We start from the raw sequence: 22,435 nt of genomic DNA on the forward strand, positions 1-22,435 counted from the left end.
TAATACATTAGTAATGCAAAACAGTATAATTTATATGCACTAATGTATGGTAAATAAGCACCTCTGTTTCTTTTGAAGAATAGATATGACTAAATAAATAATAAATATGGAAATCCGTTCCACATACTACCAGGACCATTTGTATGGGGAAAAATATATATATATTTTCAATTAATTTGTCTTCTGTATAACTTTTTTCCTCAGCCTCTCCTTTTTAAACCTTTTTATAACTGGGCACAAATATAAAATATATGCATTTATTATCTGGTTTAAATAGGCATGTATTACCTGTTCCATTTTATGACCACATAAATATGTATTAAATATTTAAGTGATAGTGCCCGTCGATGAAGGGGTCCTCAAAGTAATTTGGGCACTGGCATAAATCTTACTTGGCTGTTTGCGGGCATGTTGACTATTGCATAGGTTCTTATCTTAAACTTTTTGCCTTCCCGCAGCAGCATATATATATATATATATATATATATATATATATATATATATATATATATATATATATATATATATATATTAATTAGGGGGAGAGTTATTCTTGGCTCAGGCCTAGTCTCAGGCAGTAATTGTGCATGCTACGCTTATTCTTTTAAATCATTTATATAAAATACGCAAATGCAAACATTTTTAAATAGCATGTTTCAACAGATAACCATGAATAATCTAAAATAAAAGAGGATATATAGCGTCTTGCTTTGTTTCAATTTGGCAAATTTGTCAACACTTCTCAGTTTTAAAGATCGCTGGATTCATAACTTCATTTACTACAGTGTTTCCCTTGTCTGGTGAAATAAAAAAATATATATATAGAGAGAGAATTAAATTCTAAATACTGAAATGTATTATTTTTCTCAATAACAGTCAGTGAAATTCAGTGCTCACCCAGCGTATTAACATCCCGCCTCTGCTCTGATTTGTCGGCTACCATTCCGCTGAGAAAAAGGTTTTAGGATAATCATCCTGAAAATGTTTATAAAGGATCACAAATACTTGGAAAAAAAACAAAAACAACAAATAACTTTATTAAACAAATAGCTTTTTACTTGTCAGAGATACTTATAGTTTATCTGAACAGTGCCAGATATCTGAATGGAGCACTATTACTGAACTATGTGTGTCTCGGTATGCTGTTGTTGAAAAATGCTGAGCTGCAGTTGAGCTGACAGGCTATGATTGCCTGATTTGGCAGTTGCGGGTACTGGACCGGTTGCTTTCGTTAGTACAAAATATTGATTGGCTGGTTTTGGTGTTGTGGCAAGGTGGGTTGCAGTGCGCAGTTGTAGAGGTGATGCAGTGTTCAAGATAATGACTCACAACTACTGGGGAAATGGTGGTTGCGAATAGTGATTGCAGCCACTTCACCTCCAATCCGCAGTTGCCACATGACTTTCCCTCTGGGGCGATGACTTAACGTACCCTTTCTAGATGGCCGACTTCCACCTGACCCTGGGAATGAATTGTCAGGCCATCCAGTCCAGGGCAGTCTGTTCCCTTTACACTGTGTCCTCACAGGAAGGGAGGGATATTTGTCACCAAGAATCATTCTGTCTCTGTCACAGATGGGTAATAAAATACAATTTGGACCAATTGTGTCTTTGTTTAGTATTTGCTGTATATGCCGAGCTGTCATTAAGGCAAGTCAAAATTAAAAATCCTGCGGATTGATTTTAAGTTAGATTGGCAGTTGATGCTGTGATGTTCCAGTGGGCATCTACTAGATAGAAGCCCGCTAGAGCTGGAAGCTGATTGGCTGATGGTACTGAATTGTTTTCCAATTACTGTTATTATTGTTTAGATTCTACATTCCCCATATGCCATCTATGAGAGCTTGACTCAATCAAAAAATATATAATCAACACGTAAACAATTCCCATTATTTATTTATTTAAATAAAGCAATCAAGTGCTTCATCTATTCCTGCTGACCAGTATGGGACACTGAAGCGTGATGAGGTGAACTAATCCTTGTCAATTTCCCAACCAACCGACAGAAGTGTAACAACTCAGTGCTCCCTGTGGACCGCCTCCTGCCAAGATCTCAACTTGGCATGACCAGGATTCAAACTTCAAGATCCTGTTTATGCACTTGGTAGTGCCTTGGATGAACCATTTGGAATGCCATTTTACTGTTTTACCATTTTTTAATACAATATACCATATTGTGATCATATAAAGTATACATTGAGCACTCTACTGTACTGTATGTCTAGTGTGTCTGGCACATAACTGCATTCTAGGGCAGTGTGGCGCTAATGTTTGTTTAATCTAGGCCTTTGAGTTGAAATGTTTGGTACTTTCAGGGTTAAGCCAGCAGGGTATGAACAAGCGAATTGGGAGGTTCATCCTTATGCTTACATTTTAGCTTCCTTCTGTCACTCGTTTTAATACTCAGTCCTGGCTAACACCAGAGGCAGCAGCAAGTCACCTGGCACATGTGGCCCTTGCAAAACGTTTAGTCCTGTGGAAGATATTCTTTTAGATTTTATATTGTAATGCAGTTATAATATATTTCAATGATTTTAGTATTAAATGAAGACATTACTGATAATGAGCAAACATTAACTCTTATAAATTACTTTTTTTTCCCATTGGCTTCCAAAGATGATGTTTAAATGTGTGTGAAAAATATAGTATGACTCATTCCTCATGTCTTGTATTTCATTCCCCTGTTGTAGGTTTGCAATGAGGCAGTAAAGCATTTCTCTCTGTATTGTATTCAGCCCATACGAGTGCATTGCAGTGGGTGAGCAGTGTCAAGCCCCAATTTCAGTCACTTTTTAAATACTCTTCTGCTTTGTAAACACAGTGCCATACATTGAACAGATACTCTGGCGAGGGTGCAAGCGAGCTTCTGTACCACCTTTATGTATTACAATCGATAGTTATAAACAGCTGTCCCTGAAGGGAAGAAGGGAGGATGCTTCCAGGTCTTTATTTAGCTGCTGTAGATTGAAATCTGTGATCCATCCCTGTCATTATCTGCTCACAGACACTGTTCAGCACTGTTCAGACTGTCTTCAAAAAGAGAACACCACCTCTTGCATGAGAAACATTAAAAAGTGTTAGAAGAATATCCTGCAACAACTGTAATATATATATATATATATATATATATATATATATATATATATATACACACACACACACACACACACACACACAGTGGCACTCAAAATATTCAAAATTGATTTAATTAGGAGTTTTTGCCACTGATCAACACAAAAAAGTCCATAATGTCAAAGTGAAAAATAAAATTTACAAATTGTTCTAAATTAATTACAAATATAAAACTGAAAATAATTGTTTGCATAAGTATCCACCCCCTTTGGTATGACACACCTAAATAAGCTCTGGTGCAACCAGTTGTCTTTAGAAGTCACATAATTAGTTGAATGGAGTCCCCCTGTGTGCAATTAAGGTGTTTCACATGATTTCAGGTTAAATACACCTGTCTCTGGGACGTCTCATTGTTGGTTAGTACATTAAATAAATAGATGCAGCAAAGTACAGAAAATCCTGGAGGAAAACCTGCTGAAATCTACAAGCGACCTGGGACTTGTGAGAAGATTCATCTTCCAGCAGGACAATGACCCCAAACATACAGCCAAAACCACACTAGAGTCGCTTAAAAACAAAAAGGTCAATGTCCTGGAGTGGCCCAGTCAAAACCCGGACCTCAGTCCAATTGAGAATATGTGGAAAGAGTTGTAATTGCTGCCAAAGGTGCCTCAAGATGTGAATACTTATGCAGTCAATTATTTTCTGTTTTGTATTTGTAATTAATTTAAAACAATCCGTAGATTTTAATTTTCACTTTGTGGACTTTTTATGTTGATCAGTGGCAAAAACTCCTAATTAAATCCATTTTGATTCCATTTTGTAACACAATAAAAATGTGGAAAAGTCCAAGGTTGTGAATGCTTTTGAGAGCCACTGTGTGTGTGTGTATGTATGTATATGTGCGTGTATATGTGCACATATATATATATACATATATATATATATATATATATATATATATATATATATATATATATATATATATATATATATATATCTTTGTGAGCAGGCATCACACACTGCCCGATTGCTATTAGAAATTAACTGAATTACAGTGTTTTTTTTGTTTTTTTTTAATTTGGCCCAGCTGCCGTTGATGATCCAAATTAAACAGAAACTATCCCCCTATTTAAGTTATAATTTAGCTTTACTTATGTTTACTTAAAATGTTTAGCAAGTGATGCTTTTGCCATCTTTAGACTTGAAATGTTGTGGGAGTTGTACCAACTAGCTGGCTGCAATCAGTGCATTATTATCTGCACCAGAATAAACATGATTTGCATTAAAAAAAAAAGGTACAGCAGTAGGTACTTAATAATAGACAGTGACCAAAAATATGTGTAGAAATCAAGAACCAGTACAGTACAGGCTAGAAAGCTCATTTTAGAATCAAACAGCAAAGTTGTTAAAAAAAAAAAAACAAGAAAATGCAAGTCTCTTCTTATTGGCTTGACAGTAATTATTTCATTTGAAGCGGACAAGGCAGGCCAGTCAGAATTCATTTGTATTAATAATAAAAACAACAGGCAGGAATCTAAATTATGTCAGATTCTAACTAACTGGAGGGGGTAAAGGTAGAAACATTCATAATCTGCTGTAATGCCAGTAAAATATTTCCTCTCACAGTGTAGTCTCATGTTACAGAGATAACCATTGCCCAAAGACACCCACCATACACGGGGGGGGGGTGGTGGAAATATTCACAGAAGTGTTCTGAGTTGCATATGTGGGGGCGGTGCATGGCAAACATCATTTGGTTTTTAAATAAACTATATGACTTGTCGTCTTACTGGTAGTTTGCATATTATTTGGTTTATCGGGTTAATAATAATACAAAAGATGGTAAGGCTGGTGGGTCTCACTTAAGGATGCAGGAGCTCGTAGAATGAGTCTAGTAGTTGCATTGAGCCAGCTGCAAATGAAACCACATCAAATGCTATCTGTACAGCGGCATTCCACTGAATCTCCAGTGCAGGATAAAAACACTGGCCCGTGCGATTTCGGATTTGAAAAATGTTTATTTGTAAATGCTGTATATTCTGAAGGTAAACCACTTTTATACTTGTTTATTAATCATTTATAAAGACACGTCTTTCATGTTTTGATTTCACTTTTCACATACTTTTGGAGTTGTTGTACCTTGGAATTTCTAAAACCCTTCTGTTTTATTTTACATTTAATGAAGTTAATAGGTCTTTGATACACAAGCAATCTTTTAAAAATGATTAGAATTAGAAAATGATTAGTTAGAATTAAGAAAGGATCTCTAAATGCAGCAGTCTCAGGGGGTTTGCTGAAAACGGCATGTTACCATTCTCAGCAGTGCCTGGGTTTCATGTTTTCCTGTTTTAATTTACTGCCTCCAGCACTGTGTCTTCTTCTCCCTGGGGTCTCTCTTGGTCTTATAGTCTTTTCCTGCTGCAGTATCGTTTTAGGCCTATACCATTGTTGTTTCAGCTCTCCCAGGTTTTTGACACTATACAAAAACATTTTCAGTTATTTGAAGCTGTACGTACAGTAGGACACTACACCTACAACATTTAGCATGTGAAAGGTAGTGAAAATATAGGTTAAGGAGATATTTAGAATCCCAGCAACATTCTAGCTTCAAAACTTACTGCCTGTTTCTGATTGAGGTGGTAGTGGTGTTTTGTTTTTTTAACACTCACACACACAGTGCCTTTTATATTTTCCATTAATTAGAAGCTAAATAGCAAGTACTTTAGAGGCAGAAGTTCCATCTTCATAAACAGAAAGATCTGGAATGAGTCAAGAAACAATAATTGGAAACATGTTTTTTTTTCTTTTACTAATGCTGGAAAAACTATTGTAAGGAGTACAGCAAAATGTTCTTGGGGTTTTATACTGGAACTATTTGACTTTTGGTTAGTTGGAGAAATGAACTCATTGGCTTGTGTATGTGCAATGCTGTAAGTTTAGTGTAGCTGTGTTCTTAAGTATATGTACAGAATAATTTGAAAAAGCTTATGCAACTACAGTCTTAAAAGTAATGTTCACATTGACTTTGTTACAAACCGTCTGTTAAGTTAATTTGGTTTAAAACAGTGAATCAATGTGCTTGCTGTTCACACTAAATACCTGGAGGCAAATGTACTGAGCTTGTTTGTTTGGGTGTAAAATGGAGTTCGTTTTTTTGGTTAATTTACGTAACTTTTCATTTGTGTTCACATTGCAGTTTTCAAGTTATACTCTAAACGACTCAAACCATACTTCATCCTGAAACCAATCCCCTAGTGAACTGGGTGTGAGCATAGCCTTACTTTTCTGAGCCACTCACTCCTTAAAAGATGGTTGAGTTTAATTTCAAATGTGATTATGGGAAATGGGTGGTCCTTTGCAGCGTATTTTGGAATGGAAGTGCCTAATAGGTGCACACTGTCTGTGAGAAAGCTAAAGCAGTGTCATGTAAGTCTGAATCGGTCAAATACTTTGTGTAAGTGCATTGTGAGAGTAGCATGCTGGACCAATTGGAAATGCATTGCAGTATGGGAACCCCTTTGTTGTTTTAAGGCTATGACATGTTTGCATTATTTCCTAAGTGCTTCTCACTGAGAGGCTGAAAAATGTAACCTCTGCCTGGGTCTGCGAATACTACATTTCTTTTATGACCAGGCTGAAGCATGATGGGTGCTTTTAAAATAATTAAAAAATTTAAAAAATCTTGCCAAAAATGTATTGATTTTTTTTTTTTTTTTTTAAAGCAACCCACCATTATAAGTGAACCTCCTTAACCCAGCTGAAATCCAGGTTTTGTCATTCTCTGGAGCCGGTCTCCTGGGACCTGGAAGGATTGAGACAGTTGCAGCTCTATCTGTGCTTGGGGCAGCAGAGTGGATGATCTGTCAGACAGAGAACCTCTCGAGTTGCTTGTTCTCTTCCAATCAGATGGTGGCAGTGGATCTGTGATTTGTAAATTATGCTCCTCTGGAATCTGTCCACTGACAGTTAAAGAGTAAGTAGCGGAGTTCCGAAAAACGTAATGTCATATGTCCCCGCGTGCTGCCGCAACTGTTTAAATAACACACACTTCTAACTTTATAAAGTCTGTTTCAAAGCTTTTTTTCAAAATGGCCACTGTAGTGCACTGGGGTATGAGATCTGTCCTCTAAAATCACTTCAGGAAGAGGGATTAAAGTAAAAAGAAATATTTTATTTCTGCTCTGGCTTTTCTGTTCCGTACCACATCATTGATCATTAGTGTTGTGTTACAAGTTTCAATATGTGGGCAATGATCCTGTTTAAACAGTTGTATCAACAGCTGGGGATGTGTAATGCTGTATTCAGGACCCCAATACTTACTCTTTAACTGTTAAAATTCCATTTCATGCTTCATTCCTTTTCTTTCTTTCTTTCTTTCTTTCTTTCTTTCTTTCTTTCTTTCTTTCTTTCTTTCTTTCTTTTTAATAAACTGCATTTTTTCCAAACTTACCTAAAAAACACATTCAGATTATTATATTATCAGCTTTTCCATGTTTTGGAGAACTAGGTCACTTGTAGTTCCTGAACAAACTGTACTAATAAGGTAATAATAATTGGAGTCGGAGGGTTAGTGTCTGTTCTTCTAGGACTAAATCATGTGGGAGAAGCATAGATTTATAGGGGCTGAATTTATAGTGCAGACTCAAGAAGACTGGAATTTCAAAAGGGTGATGTATTGGCTTTCTTTGAATACAATCAGTGGCTAAGAGGCTATGGAGGCTAAAGGGTCGTTCACACCAGATGCGGTGCACATGCCGCCTCCTTGTGTGTCGCCCTGCAGTCGCCGCAGACCACTGTTCACACCGAGTTACCCAAAATATCAGGAAATTGTCATATATAAGATTGCTGTGGGTCCATGACATCGCCAAGAAAAGAAAAAGATACGGTGAATATCATCAGCTGGTACAGGAGCTCCGGTTTGATGAAGGCAGATTTCAAACCTACTTAATGTTGTATGTTACAACTCTGGAAAACCAGAAATCAGAACTACAAGCTTTTGCTCCATTGTACTTTTTTTTTTTTTTTCTTCCTCGCAAAGGAGCCTCCTACTTTCCCCTGATAGGTTGCTAATAGTTTACATCACAGCACGGTGCGGCGGAAGTTGAAAATATTTTATCTCCTGCACGCTGCTCTGCCATGCTGCTTCCCTGTGCCACTGCGCGTGACCGCCTTCATTGAAAACAATTGCTTTTGCCATGTGGTGCCACCGCGCCATGTCCGGTGTGAACAGCCCTTAAGCCTAGGTATAATTTTGTAAGTGTAAAAAAAAGATTACCTTACGTCATATTGGCTAACTTGTAACCTCAAAATGGGTGGGATTGTGTGTGTATTCCACCTGTAATCACTGTTTTACTGTATTTCTGTTGGCTACACCATGCAAGCTTACGGCTAGCCTCTACCACTCATAATTAGATTTAATCTTGACGTGTCTGTTGACAGGCAGGTTATGGGCCACTTGTGGTTACTCCCTGAAGTTTCGATTTCTATATACAGTACGTAGTTCATTTTTTATAACATTGTATTTTTTAAATTCATACGCTATTTTTCTTACTTTCAATTGACTTTCAAGTTTCTTGAACACCATATTTTGATGATCTTTCAGCTCTGTACCATAGTCCTATTTTTAAAGTACTATTAACAGTAAGGGGATTTATTTTACCTGAGATTGCAGACCTGTTGGTCGCCAAAGATCATCTTTCTTAAGAGGTGCTCAGTGCTGAAAGAGTTACAATTAAAGATAAGCAGTTGCTCCAGGAAACTACAGTATTTTTTCATATGTTACACTCCCTTGTTGAAATAAGTTGGTCAGTATGCTTGTTTACATTATTTACAGTGCCTTATGTTACATCAACCCAGTTCCTGTACAGTTTTGGCAAGATGCATGAGAACTTGATAATCTTTCACCATCTGAGGTTACTGTCTGACACAGATTTGTTTCAGTTAACATTATTTATAAATGTCTGCCAGAGCTGTACAGCAAGCTCTAAAGGGAGACATGGTGACATTTCATATATATATATATATATATATATATATATATATATATATATATATATATATATATATATATATAGTGTTGTACAATGGTTTGCAGATTAACCATTTAAGAAGAAAAAAATGTAAAGTTGCCTCACAGGTGGCAAAAAATACTATTGGAACAAAGACAATTGTAATATTTTACCATATGGTGACACTGAGCGATAAAGAGACTATCCCTTTACATTTGGACGGTTCTTGTAGACTATAGGTCAGTGAGCAGAGAGTGTTTTACTGCTGTTTTCTTATATCTTCATAGCTATACTTTTTTGCATTTAGTTTTGTCCTCATTAGGGGCACCCCTATTTATTTATTTATTTATTTATTTAAGTAAAATAGTTTATTTATCTTGTAGCAAGCTAGAACATAACCATATGGACTATACAGTACAGGAGTCTCTTCAGAAAGCTACTGATTCATGAGCTGATATTTGCTTATTTTCTTAATTCTGACAATATCCTCTAACTGGAATTGGTAATAGCCTGTCTAGCTCCAGAATATCCAAGACAGTGAACTATTGTTATGAAACAAAATATTCCATTGGTTTCCCTTTTGTCGTGGGTGGACAATAATCAATTTAATGAAGTTCCATTTTCCCCACAAAAGGGACAACAGTTTCTCCAGATCCAGCACCATGTCTGTATCTTTTGATCAAAAAGATTCCTTTTGATTCTTTTGTTGAATTCATTTTTTCCCCTTTTTTAACAGAACAATGAAAATGAAACTGCGTTACACTGTGCGGCTCAGTACGGGCACTCGGAAGTGGTGGCAGTTTTGCTGGAGGAACTCACTGACCCCACCATGAGAAACAACAGGTCTGAAACCCCTCTAGATCTAGCAGCACTCTATGGGCGCCTGCAGGTGGTGAAGATGCTGGTGAACGCACACCCCAACCTCATGAGCTGCAGCATCAGGAAGCACACCCCTTTACACCTGGCAGCTCGCAACGGGCACAGATCTACTGTGCAGGTACTGCTGGAGGCTGGCATGGTGGTCAACTGCCAGGTGAGTCAAAACCACACGCTTGTGTAGGTTTGTCAGGTTTGTTGTAACGGTTTATTATCCGGGTTGCCACGTAAATATTTAATATCTACCACAATTGTAAATTCTCACAAAAACCATAACTAGGACCAAATAAATAAACCAAGTTCTACATACTACACCCTATTTTGCCCCAAATTTGAATACCAGGATATCATAACTACATAATTAATAGAGCAAGCTCCAAGAAAACATGGAAGAAGGAAGTGGATATTGCACTGTAACATTTATAGAAAACTGCTATAGAAAACATTCTAGTGAACAACCCAGAAGCATATATAAATGCATTCTTAGCAATTTCAAGGAAAAAATTCTTAAAGTACTAATTTATGTATCTGAAAATCATTAAATAGTACAGTACCAGTACTCAGTTTCTTGGCTTTATCATGATAATGACCACTAAATATGCTATAACATTTCTTATTTTTGTCTCAATATATTTTATATTGCAGAAAGAAATTTGTAAGAGGTAATTAATATTAATATATAATTCATTTCCAAAATATTTTTCTTTCTTTCTGCCTGTCTATGTCTTTCTTTCTTTCTTTCTTTCTTTCTTTCTTTCTTTCTTTCTTTCTTTCTTTCTTTCTTTCTTAAATATCAGCTCTACGACAAATAACCAATTACATTCAGAAACGGCCTGGTTTGGTTCAGTAATAGAAAATACACAGTTTACAAACCATCTGTTTTCTTTTTACCAGCAATAAGTTACGTGCAAATGTGTATTTAAACCATCATCTGCTAGTTCATAAAAAAGTGAGGTAATAAAGTGCCCTAAGGTTTAATTGTTTCCCCAATCACATGAAGACAGACAAACATGAACAACGATGGAGACAAACACGGACAGATGAACAAGTGATTAACAAATACCCTATATAGCAGCAGTTTTAAGGATAATAAAGTGCAGGGTTGTTTTAGCCAAAAGTCCAAGAGCAATAAGAAATATATTCCCCACTAATTAGCATTCAGCAAGGTTTCACAAAACACTGTCCTTAATTCAGCTACGTTTTTCTTTAGCTTAGCAACAACAACATTAACAGCTCCCAATCAACAACACCAAAGTCATGGTAGTATAATCTGAAAGTGAAAAAAGATTAAACCCATTCAAATTTTTTTTTAAAGCTCCAAAATCCAGTCATCGGCCCACTTGGCTTTACTGCACCCTGCAACAACACAGTTTTGTCTCAGCAAACACCAATGAAGAAAAAATATACCGATGGCTTAATCCCAAGAACAAAAAATGCGTGTCGGCTATGCGATTTAACACTGCTTTTGATAAAGCAGGGTTGACCTGGGTGACAGACACAAGTACACAATGCGTTTATCAATCCGACGGAAGCTTCTTGTTAAGAGGCTTCCATCCAAGCCTCTCTGGATTGAACTCGGCCCAAATGTTGACTAGGGCAAATGGTTCTTTGTCCCTGCTGCAATCTGGCTCATGCTGTGTCTCAATCAACAAAAATACAGAAATGAGACCTTCACGCAGACGTGGCTGTTTCTTATTTCATCCGCTGATGAACGTCCGTCACATATTTTGTCTCGCTCAACCTGTGTCAAAGCATGTCGACGTCTCTGTGGCCTGGGTTAACCCGGGTATGACCCATGTACGTGGTTTCACACTACGTTGGATTGTGACCCGGGTAGCCAGAACCCAGGTCCGGATCTAAGTGCCAGTGTGAAAGGGGCTTAAGGCGTGCACCCGCCATGCTCATTTGAATCTCTGATTCTCCGCCCCTTCTATGCTCAAATGTCACTCTCTTACGCTCTGACTAGCCCTCTGTTTAAAGATACAAATTTAAAGGGACATAGCATACTGGGCACATTTGCAAATTCAACACCTCCTTGCTAGAGTTTTAGCACATGAGTCATACTGTGAGCTGCATGTTTTATCAGTGTTCACCTTATGATTCTTATTTGAGCTGCAAGTTATTGCGTTGACAATACTAAAATCAAGAAACTGCTAGACCACATAAAGGAGAAGTTTACACCACAACTTAAGATGTATTGAGTAATTCTGAATAAGGTAAGTTTTAAAGGTACTGTAGTTAATGTAAGAAATGTTAACTTTTTAAAAAGACAAATAAATATCTCAGTGTTGTGCATCGTAAATAATAAAGCGTTACAGTCAGTTCGTAAGATTTAATAAGTTTGTGCTTCCTGTTCAAGAAAGAACATTGCCATAGATAGCAAACTGAGATTTTAATTAAATACAGGATTTTAGACTTCAAAGTTTTGCCAGGTCAGCAACAGTATTTTGAGACAGATTCTGTGGGATGTGTGCAGAAAACCATAAAGATATTCATAATTGTATAATTACTAGATCAATCCTCCATTCCACAATTAAAAAAGCCCTTTTTCAAGCCATTACTCTGTAAATTCATAGCAATATTTGGAGCCAAATTGTGGCAAGGTTTTATTCTCCATCTGATCAGCTGTTTTTAATTAAGACGTGTTAGATTATGGTAAAACTCTCTTTTCAGTGTCTATTACACTGTCTATCATTATATACTGTACATGTAGATCTATTTTATATTCTCTTTTAATTGTGCACTGTTTTGATCTAAAGTGTTAAAAGCATTTAAATTATGGCATTAAAAGTTACTCAGTAAATCCTTTGCTTAAGAAGAAAAGGGAGAATCATATAACCGAAATGTGAGATCATTGATTACATAGTCTGTGTCAGCCTGGCCTTAATTCATTTTTAAGTAGCACCATATGTGTAAGTCCACCGTGACATTCACATAATGACAGTTTTAGACTAAATAAACCATTTGTCCTCATGTGTATGTGAATAAATAATAGATTTGCATTAAAGTATAACAGTATTGTTTTGCATTCCTTCGAAGACATACAGTATTCCCAACAGACGTAATTGAATTCGAGTGGATTCTAAGTGCAGTCTCCCACACTCCTGAGTATTGCACTGCCTTAGAGACTGGACATAGCTGATTGAGGTGAACAGATTAACATAAGCAGTATATGATATTTATTTTAATAATAGATCAGAGTTATATATTTGCTTGTATATGTACTTTACAAAACCTGGCTCCCTAGATTTGCAAGCAGTTCAGAGGATGTTTGTTGCAAAATCAATGAGGAATCATTTGTGCAAGCCGTGACTGTGAGTGCAATATTAGTGTGCGGGAAAGAAGTGCAAATTTAAGGTAATGTCTAGGTGTTACAAAGACTAGACTGTTCGTACACCGAGACAACACTGAATTCTTTTGAAAAGAGAGTCTGGATACCAAACCAGGTTAGGTCGAATGCAATACCTGTTTCCTGTTAATTACGCTTAGCTTTATGGCCACCGCTGCTTCCGACTTCATGACCTACCATAGTGTGGTCCTGTGATTATTTTGGTTTCCAAGTGATACAAGAAAAAAATATGATTTTGTTCCAGTGAATGTTTAAAAAGCTGCTGCCACTGGACACTCTAGTAGTAGTAGTAGTATATTTTTTTGTTTAATGTTAATAAGTTCATCACAGAAATTGTCCTGACTGAATCAGATAGGAAGCAAATCTCCAGTTCCATTCAATTTCTGGAAATGTGACAGGATAAATAAATGTCCTCTTTGTTACATCACTACTAGTCACACCAGGAAACATGACAGGAAGGGGTGCTGAATAAGACTAGGTTAGGCATCCTGTGCTTGCAATACTTTTTTTGTACTTCATCTTCATACAGTAAAACTGGAGTTTTAGGAAATTCTCATTTGGAGACAGTGCTGTTCTGGATTTGAATCTGAGTGTTAGGTTAGAAAGAAGGATAACTTGACTTCAGCTGACATGTATCTGGGGGACATGAGATTCATCACATAAAGGAAATAGAACATCACAAGTCATTTACTGATTTCTGAGTAACCTACTCTGCACAACTGCTCTTGGCAGCACAGAACAGAGGAGCAAGGTACGTGCATACATTTTTAGATATATTCATTCACAGCTTAAATATATTTTAATTGTAACTTGAGCTGATGCTTTTAGTTAGCCTTTATTTGAAATTGACATTTTTTTAAATAACTTAATAAAAAATTAAAACAAGTGTAATTTGTGTTGCTGATTTACATTGTGGGGTAGTTATCACTAATCAGGGCTTATTGACTCAAAGTCAGACAGCTTCAATCTAATATAAAAAGAAAGTCAAATTACATCTTAGCCCAGTAATACAATTATTTGGGTTTGCAAAAAAGCTACTATATTTACGTAACTAGACGTGTTCCTTGTACTAAGAACAATATTAAAGATATGTCCGGCAACACGTAATTAATTCTTGTATTTTAAACACAGCAGAGTCTGGCAAAGTATTATACAGTGTCTGCAATACAACAAGTGGCATTACACAATGTTGCAACCGTTTTATATACTGACTAATTTATTATGTATATAAAAAATAATATGCCTACAGTACAATGTGTGATGTTACACTATCTCAAATTAGTTTAATATATATTTATTTATTTATCTATAGCACTCTCTCTAGAGACACACATTATCCTATATATATATTTTATATATATATATATATATATATATATATATATATATATATATATATATATATATAGTGTGTGTGTGTGTGTAAAAATCATTTTTTGAAAAATGTTTTACAAGACCATGTAGTAAGATGTGATAAAAATGAATTTATCAGTCCCCCCTTTAATCAGTAGCGGTTCAGAGAGTGTGGTATGTAAATGTCACAAGATGAGATCACAATGTGGTCACCACTTCCGGATGCATTTTTTAAAAACAGGTTGATGCTTTAAGTTTTTAAATTGGATGTGGTTGGCAAGTTTGCTGCTGTGTGCATCTGAAGCGCAGAGATAATACTGAGGAAGCACAAGAACATTCAACTCAAAACCGTTCTGTCAGGGAAGGGATTACTCAGGCTAGCTTCTCAGCTCTGTCACAGGTGATCAAGTGACTGGAAAGGAAAATATCACTGTTCTGCAGTGAAACATGCTGTCCCAGTATTTTAGAGCTTAATTCTATGTAAGTGTTTTATTTTATGGAATGTATGTGTTGTCATAGACTTTTTGTTCTACAATTCCATACTTACCAGACTTAAGATACCATTTGTGGTTAATCAATGTTTTGATTGAATGGATCTCTGTGTAAAATGTGTATTAATGTAACTTTGATTTATTTTATTCATTTATTTTAGACAGAGAATGGAAGCGCATTGCATGAGGCAGCCTTGTTTGGGAAGATGGATGTAGTCCGACTTCTGTTAGAGACAGGTAAGCTTTAATTACTTCTCCTGTGGCTTACAACACAGCCCTTCTCTTTCATCAGCATATGGTTTTAGTTTCACCCAAACGCTTTGAAAGGCTGGCCGTTCCGCCACAGTCATCCTGCTGTGGCTCTGAACACACCATTTGCTCTACCTTCTAAATTTAGCCTGTTTTTTTTCTTATTTTATTTACTGCTAGCCACAAACTGAATTGCAAGTAATCATATGTAAACTTTTAACATACATTTTAAAAGCATCAGTCGTCTTGACTCAGATATTCAGGCTCATTAGGTATGGGATCATTTAGCCCTTTCACTTTATTTTTTCAGAAAAAAATGCTACACAGTATATTTGTGAATTGATTTTGATACTGACACCGACATTTATGATATCCCAACCCCCAAATAAAAAAAAGCCATAAACATTAAGAAGGTTTGTTTTTGTTTCATTAATAACACACTGTCCACCAATGCTCTCATGAATACTGGAATGTGTAACACTAAAAGCTTAAAGTAATTGTAGCAACAAAATAATTCCATACATCTTACCCATTTGGCACATATGTCTCAAATGTGCAGTTTTGAAATAAACATGTTATAGCACACATGCATTTTAATTGTTCTTGAAACCCTCTGTTTCTATGCCTTTTACTTGGGTTATCTGTTATACTTGAACTGCCTGGGCCATTTCACACTGTGACACTGTTTGCGTCAAAGCATGTTATTGGCTAAAAGCATGTCAGTCAAGAGGGGAAGCAGCTGGTTGGTTATTGACAGATAAGAAGCCAATAAAGGAGTGGAGCCAATTTAACTCTCCAGGTGAAATGACCCAGGAAGTACATGACAGTCAACAAGTTAGAGTTATGGAAAATGTAAAACCAGACTTGAATATCCCACCAGAATTACATTTTCCTTCCTTTTCTGCAACTACGGAGGGTAAATAACAAAGACACCACTAATGTAAGGTGACCATATTTTGTAAACCAAATCCTGGGAAACACATACAAAATTGTACATGCCAGTATTCCTGATGCTGGCAGCACTAGCTCACTGGTTTAATAGCTGTAGTTCTCTGATGAGTGTATGTGTTTTTAAGAACTCAAGACAGGGCAAAGTGCAGTTTGTGAACGTTTCTACTTTTATATTTGTGTGTGGTACTGAGGATACCCTGAAATGCTTTATCCTATCTGATATATAATGTGATTGTTGTAGCTGTGTCATTCCATTCACACAGTCTCCCTGTCACAAACTCATTTAACAGAGTTACTTCGTCAAACAGTGCATCCTCATTAATTGTCACATTCAGGAATTTCTTGACATAAGATAGCACTGACATGTCATGACCCCCCCGCTTCTTCTAGATCTTCAAGTAGTTTTCTCACTAAAACATGCACAAAGTCTTCATATCTTGTAGCCAGCTTCTTTTTAAGATTGTTTAAGATACTCTACTCCACAGCAATCCTCTCCCTCAAGCAATTTGTTTGTGTCATGAAAAAGTGACATCTTTACATGGATAAAAGCAAGCCAGAGTTCGGTACATGGGTCTTCAAATATTTTGTGAAGAACTACAGAACTTGTTGTCCTCCGACAAGAAAAATGACTTTGATTCATAAAGTTGAAAGATCCTCTGTAAAGCAGGTGAGATCAACACCCATCTGGCATTGCTATATCCCAGCATGTTCTGATATTCCTGTCCCATGTACTCATAAAAGACTTTTCAGTCTTTCCACATGAACAGTGAATATATGAAAATATCCAAAGATCTTAATTGGAATGCTCTCAACATCTAGCGGGTTTGTATCCATTGCAGTTTGGACACAGCTGTGTACGATGTGAGCAGGGCATCTAAGGCCTATCATGTCCCTTTTAGGCTTGTCTTTACTTTGGTGTGCACATTTTCTCTTCCTTGTCTGTGTAGGCCGACAAATTTTGTGTTCATATCATCTGCTGAGACTGACAAAACTTTATTTTTGATTCCATACTTATTCATAAGATTTATTTCAGCTGCAGTAAGTTCTAACGTCTGTCTTTTAAGTTCGACAAAATCCACAAGTTTAGTTTGCAAACACGGACTGCCATTATAAGCCTTGAAATAACGAACCAAGCCAGGAAGCAATTTTACATGTCAACAACACGTATTCACTGGCAGGTCGTCAATTAGTTCATCATTTGCGAATGGAGCAAAAACATTTGCAACCATTGCTTCACACTTTGTTCGCGCACCTGAGAATTTTGGGTTGGTTATTTTTTAAATTGGAAGTACAGTCCATTGCCCTGAAGCTGTGTTTATGTCTGACGGTATGATATGCATACATTCCTTCTTGCACAGATCTTGAACTAGCCCGTGCTGTAAGAGCAGCTTTATGGTTAATGGTACCTTTGTGTTGTTTTAGATGTCCTGCCTCTACTCGAAATGTAAAATATAGACTGGCATATTGAATATAATACAAATGTTTCTTTTCAGGTTGGTCGTAAATATGGAAAATCCTTTTGAAGCTGGTTGTTAAAGAAGCGTTTTCTCTTTTTTTGACAATGGCATTTTCACTTTACACCGAATCTCATAGAGCATGGTACAACCGCTTTCAAAGTCATACTCCATTCAGTCAGCATCAGAGCTATGGCAACTGCAGAGTGCCGTACCATAGATGTTATAGCTAATAATAATAATAATACTAACAACAATAATACAGATGTTCTGGATATTTCTGTCTAACACATGTATGCAAAAGACATATTAATAATAATACTAACAACAATAATACAGATGTTCTGGATATCTCTGTCTAACACATGTATGCAAAAGACATATTAATAATAATACTAACAACAATAATACAGATGTTCTGGATATTTCTGTCTAACACATGTATGCATAAGACATATTAACCAACATGAGAAATTAGAAGTAAGGGTATTCGGGGACGGGTTTTGTGAACCGGGAACTCTTTCTGGGACATTGTCTGACCGGGGACACGGTACCTCATCTGAGGACTGTCCCCGGAAATACCCACCGCAGTACCCACTGCAGAATTTTTTTTTAAAGGTCAGGTCTTTTCAAATGAAATCTCATTATACACACACATTGGCTCAATTTCTTTGTTGTGGCCCTAATGCCTGGCAATAAACTTAATCTTAATATGAATATCTCCAGTTTCAAAATAAATCTGTTTAATCTTAGGATGCATATTGTCCCATGACCCAGACTGAGACTGTGGTCACAGTAGGGTTATACTATTTAATAACTGGAGCACAACTTTGCGTGATATCTGTTGTCTTGAGTGACATTGTTCAGACAGCTTGGATATGTAAGGGACACTCGTAATATTGCACAGAACCTTTTTTTTCCATCTAATTGCTAGAAATTAAATCACTACATAAATGAGATAGTGTTTTACACAATTACTTTTTCTCTGTAGTGCGACTTGCTGCAATTATTTTCTGCAAGGAGTGCAATAAAGCATTCGTTTTTCCTGAACATCTCTGCTGACAGGCTATACCAGCAGCAATTTAATCAAATCAACTGGGTTTTACAGCTGATTTTTTTGAATGCTTGGTACATTTTGGTAACGGTTTCTGTATTTACACTGTTTTGAAGCAGTCCCTGTCAATTCAGCAGTTAATATAAATAATAATCCCCAGCTGTGTCCTGGTGTGCTTGCACAGGTGGCACAGCTGTATGTTTCCAGTTCAGGTATGGCACCAGAATCAAGGTTCAGAGTAAAGTTTTTATTTCGGAGACTATAATGTTCAGATGACATGTTGTTGTTGACATTGGCCATTCATGTAATAAAAAGCCTCAGCAGCAGGTTTTATAGATTTCTATTGATTTCGGAGCCGTCAACAATTCTCTTGCCATATCAGTAATATCGCCAATCAGCAGCTGACTGAATTGAACCTCTTTTTCCCTTGCTAGGACATCCCCATTTATGTGATTAGTGAAAGCTGGTGCAGTACTGTAGGCTCGTGCTTTGACCTTGATATTGCAGCTTTGCCAGCCAGGCTGGGCTGCCGTAGGCACCGGAATCACAGTGCCACTGGGGAGTACAGCTGCACAGCTTGTTAGGGATCAGGAGCTCTTTTATTGGTGGAATTTGTGACTTGTTCAGTGACTTACATGAATGATCCTGGAGAGAACCATCAGTATCATGGCTGGAAAAAAAAAGGTTAAAACAAACATAAACAGGATTCAACTGAATTTAAAGCTTTCCTAGTAAAATTGCATTTGCCAAAACAGTTTTAAACGTGATCTTAAAAAAAAAAAAAAAAAAACATTACTAGATAAATCAAGATTTTCAATAGTGGAATTGAAATGGTCTACTAGATGTAAAAGTGTTCATGTTGCATCTCCTACAGATCAGTGAACATTACCAGTCTGCTGAAAATAAAATACATTCATTTCTGGTACTGATATAGTGAGATTCAGATGATGATGTGTCATTGACTTAACTGTTTAAGGAAACAAACACAAGTGAAAATGTATGTATTTTGAACCTGCATCCCTTCAAACTTTGTTATGTCCTGAAAAGTAGTCCTGTGTTCCCAAAGCTGGTTTCCTCCACATGCCTAATTTTCCTCTCCTTAACCCCAATAAAATATAAAAATATGTAATAACTTTGTCATACTTTAACCCTACGTCCCAGCAGACCATTCTTTTTTTTCAGTTCATTATCATATTAAATGATTATGCATGTTAAATTGTTTGGCTAAAATGTCCTGGTCCCTCCTCGTTCTTGCAAGTGTCTCTGTGTGTGTGTGTGTGGAGAGTATGTGTGTATGAGTACAGTATGTGTGTATGTTCTACTAGTGGTTTTGCAAATAGGCTGGACAAATACATTGACTTGGCTATAATTCATTGATGAGGAAAATGAGGAAATGTATATTTAAGCAGGGTATTTCTGGGTTTATTTAAAGATGGATGCAATTTCAAAGTCAATAATAATAATATCATCTTTATTTTTTATATAGTGCCTTTCACACTGGACCACCATCACAAAGTGCTTTACAGAGGTAGGCTGTGAACTGTGCATTATACACAGAGTCACTTAGAATTGGACATTGATTTAACAGGATGGAGCACAAGGAGGTTAAGTGACTTGCTAAGGGTCACACAGTGAGTCAGTCAGTGGAAGAGGTGGGATTTTACCTGGTTACTGTCAGTGGCAGATGTGGGATTTGAACCTGTGACTTTCTGCTTACAAACCCTGGACTTTAACCACTGGACCACACTACCTCCTATAAAAGGCATATCCATGTACATTTTTAATACATGCTTTTTAAACATTAATCTTGCATTATGTTCCAGGAATTGATCCCAACATTAAGGAATCTCAAGGAAGAACAGCTTTGGAAATTCTGAAGGAGCTCCCCTCACAGAAATCCCAGGAGATTGCAGCACTCATTCAAGGTACAGCACAGCGATAGAGCAGATCTTTTCTAGCTGGAACTTGGGTCTGTTGCAACCTGCCCCGAACATATTCCCCATTACTATTTATAGAAACACATTGTGATTTGTATTTGTACAGTAAAAACAGGAAATACACACAAAACAAATTGCATTATTCTGATCCTGATTGGCTTTCATAAAACTACTCATTGAAATTCAACAATTTCAGAATTAAAGAACTGAGCCAGTCTGCTTGAGCCGTTGCTGTTGTGCGACCCTAAGTTTGAGAACCGTGGAGTAAAGGTTTTTAAGATACTGTAGAAAGATGGAATCCATCAGTAGCTTTAAAAACGAAGGAAAAAATAAACTAGCCAAGAAGATTGCAGTCTGATGGGGTTATAACAGAAAGGAAGATATAATAGAACCTAAGATGCAGTTCATGCTCTGTCTTAATCCATTGTTGATCCCAAGAATGCATTTACTTATTTTCAACACAACAATTTTTTGTTAGTCATAGAAAGGTCAAGGATGTTGATTTAATCATGTTTCTTTTTCTTCTCCTACTTAATCTTGTTTTTTTTCCCTCCTACTATTTGGCCCCCTAGGCAGCTGCCTATGTCGCTTACCCGTAACGCCATGCCTGCCAGGCTGTAATGCTTTATCCCTGATGACAGGCATTAATGGACACATCTGTGCATACATACAGTTTGCATGTCACTCTTACATTACCAAGAGAACCACTAATCCACGCTTGCATTATTACTTGTTTGTAATGTTTAAACTGCACAATTTCACACCAAGAAACAACAGAATGGAAAATTAAACTATCTAGATAGAAAGAAAATGTCCAGCATCATCATACAGCGTACTGGAATTGAAAGTAATTTTCAGGAACATATTGCATAACTAAGAATCACAAGTTCTCATGACAGTTGTGCTCTGCATATTTGAATACACTACCTGCTGTACATCTCATTTTAAGACAAGTGATTTTAAAGCAGGATTTATAATCCAGGTATGTATGCAACTAGGCAGTGTGTCACAAAACTTGAATGTAGTGTCAATGCAGAAAACTTTTTGAACTGTTGTAAGAGTTAGAACATATAACTAAAGTTTATTTTTCCACTTAGAATATATGACTGAAAAAATGGAGACAACAAGCATAGAGGAGCCAGTGAGACAGTGTCCTGTCCCAACACCTCGGACCTCTGTCTCTTCCCCAGCAGCATCGCCGCCCCATAACACCAAAAGTAAGTTATTAAGCATCCCCATGAGGGGTGCTTGTAAGAATGTGCAAATCTGCTGCTGCCGCCTCTTCTACAACTGGTAATAGCTGCTAAAGTCATTTTCAGTATTATGGAATCATTCTCTAAAGTTATATTACAGGTAGTGTACAGTAGAAAGTAACCATGTTACCACCACAGTGTTTTAACCTCTAGACATACAGTATAAATGATGCAGATTTTTTTCACATATACACTTTAATTCAGGTTTACAAACTATTTGTGAGATATTACACTATTTATTTTATTAATTGCAGCATCTTATCATATCATAACTGTTACCCAGATTTTTTAATTTACTTTTTTTGTAATTATATCTATTTTAGTAATCTTAGATCTGATGCTGTAAACACATATTGTAGATACTTTTCAGTTCAGTGAATACCACA

At 36.6% G+C, this 22,435-nt stretch overlaps 1 protein-coding gene across 6 annotated transcripts in view; it reads left to right on the forward strand.

Moving 5' to 3' along the window:
• The window catches only part of LOC121319655 (ankyrin repeat and sterile alpha motif domain-containing protein 1B-like), a 220,645-nt gene that overhangs the window by 66,052 nt on the left and 132,158 nt on the right, over window positions 1-22,435 (forward strand). For 4 of the 6 annotated variants that reach the window (XM_041257294.1, XM_041257292.1, XM_041257293.1 and 1 more), the window contains exons 4-7: window positions 9,819-10,115; window positions 15,313-15,388; window positions 20,683-20,784; window positions 21,894-22,013. In XM_041257294.1, the coding sequence (XP_041113228.1) occupies window positions 9,819-10,115; window positions 15,313-15,388; window positions 20,683-20,784; window positions 21,894-22,013 (595 nt within the window). Of the gene's footprint in view, window positions 1-9,818; window positions 10,116-13,843; window positions 14,059-15,312; window positions 15,389-20,354; window positions 20,388-20,682; window positions 20,785-21,893; window positions 22,014-22,435 lie in introns of those variants that run through there. The other 2 variants (XM_041257296.1, XM_041257297.1) reach the window with 2 other exon arrangements.

Source organism: Polyodon spathula, chromosome 8, assembly GCF_017654505.1.
Source record: "Polyodon spathula isolate WHYD16114869_AA chromosome 8, ASM1765450v1, whole genome shotgun sequence".
NCBI lineage: Eukaryota > Metazoa > Chordata > Actinopteri > Acipenseriformes > Polyodontidae > Polyodon > Polyodon spathula.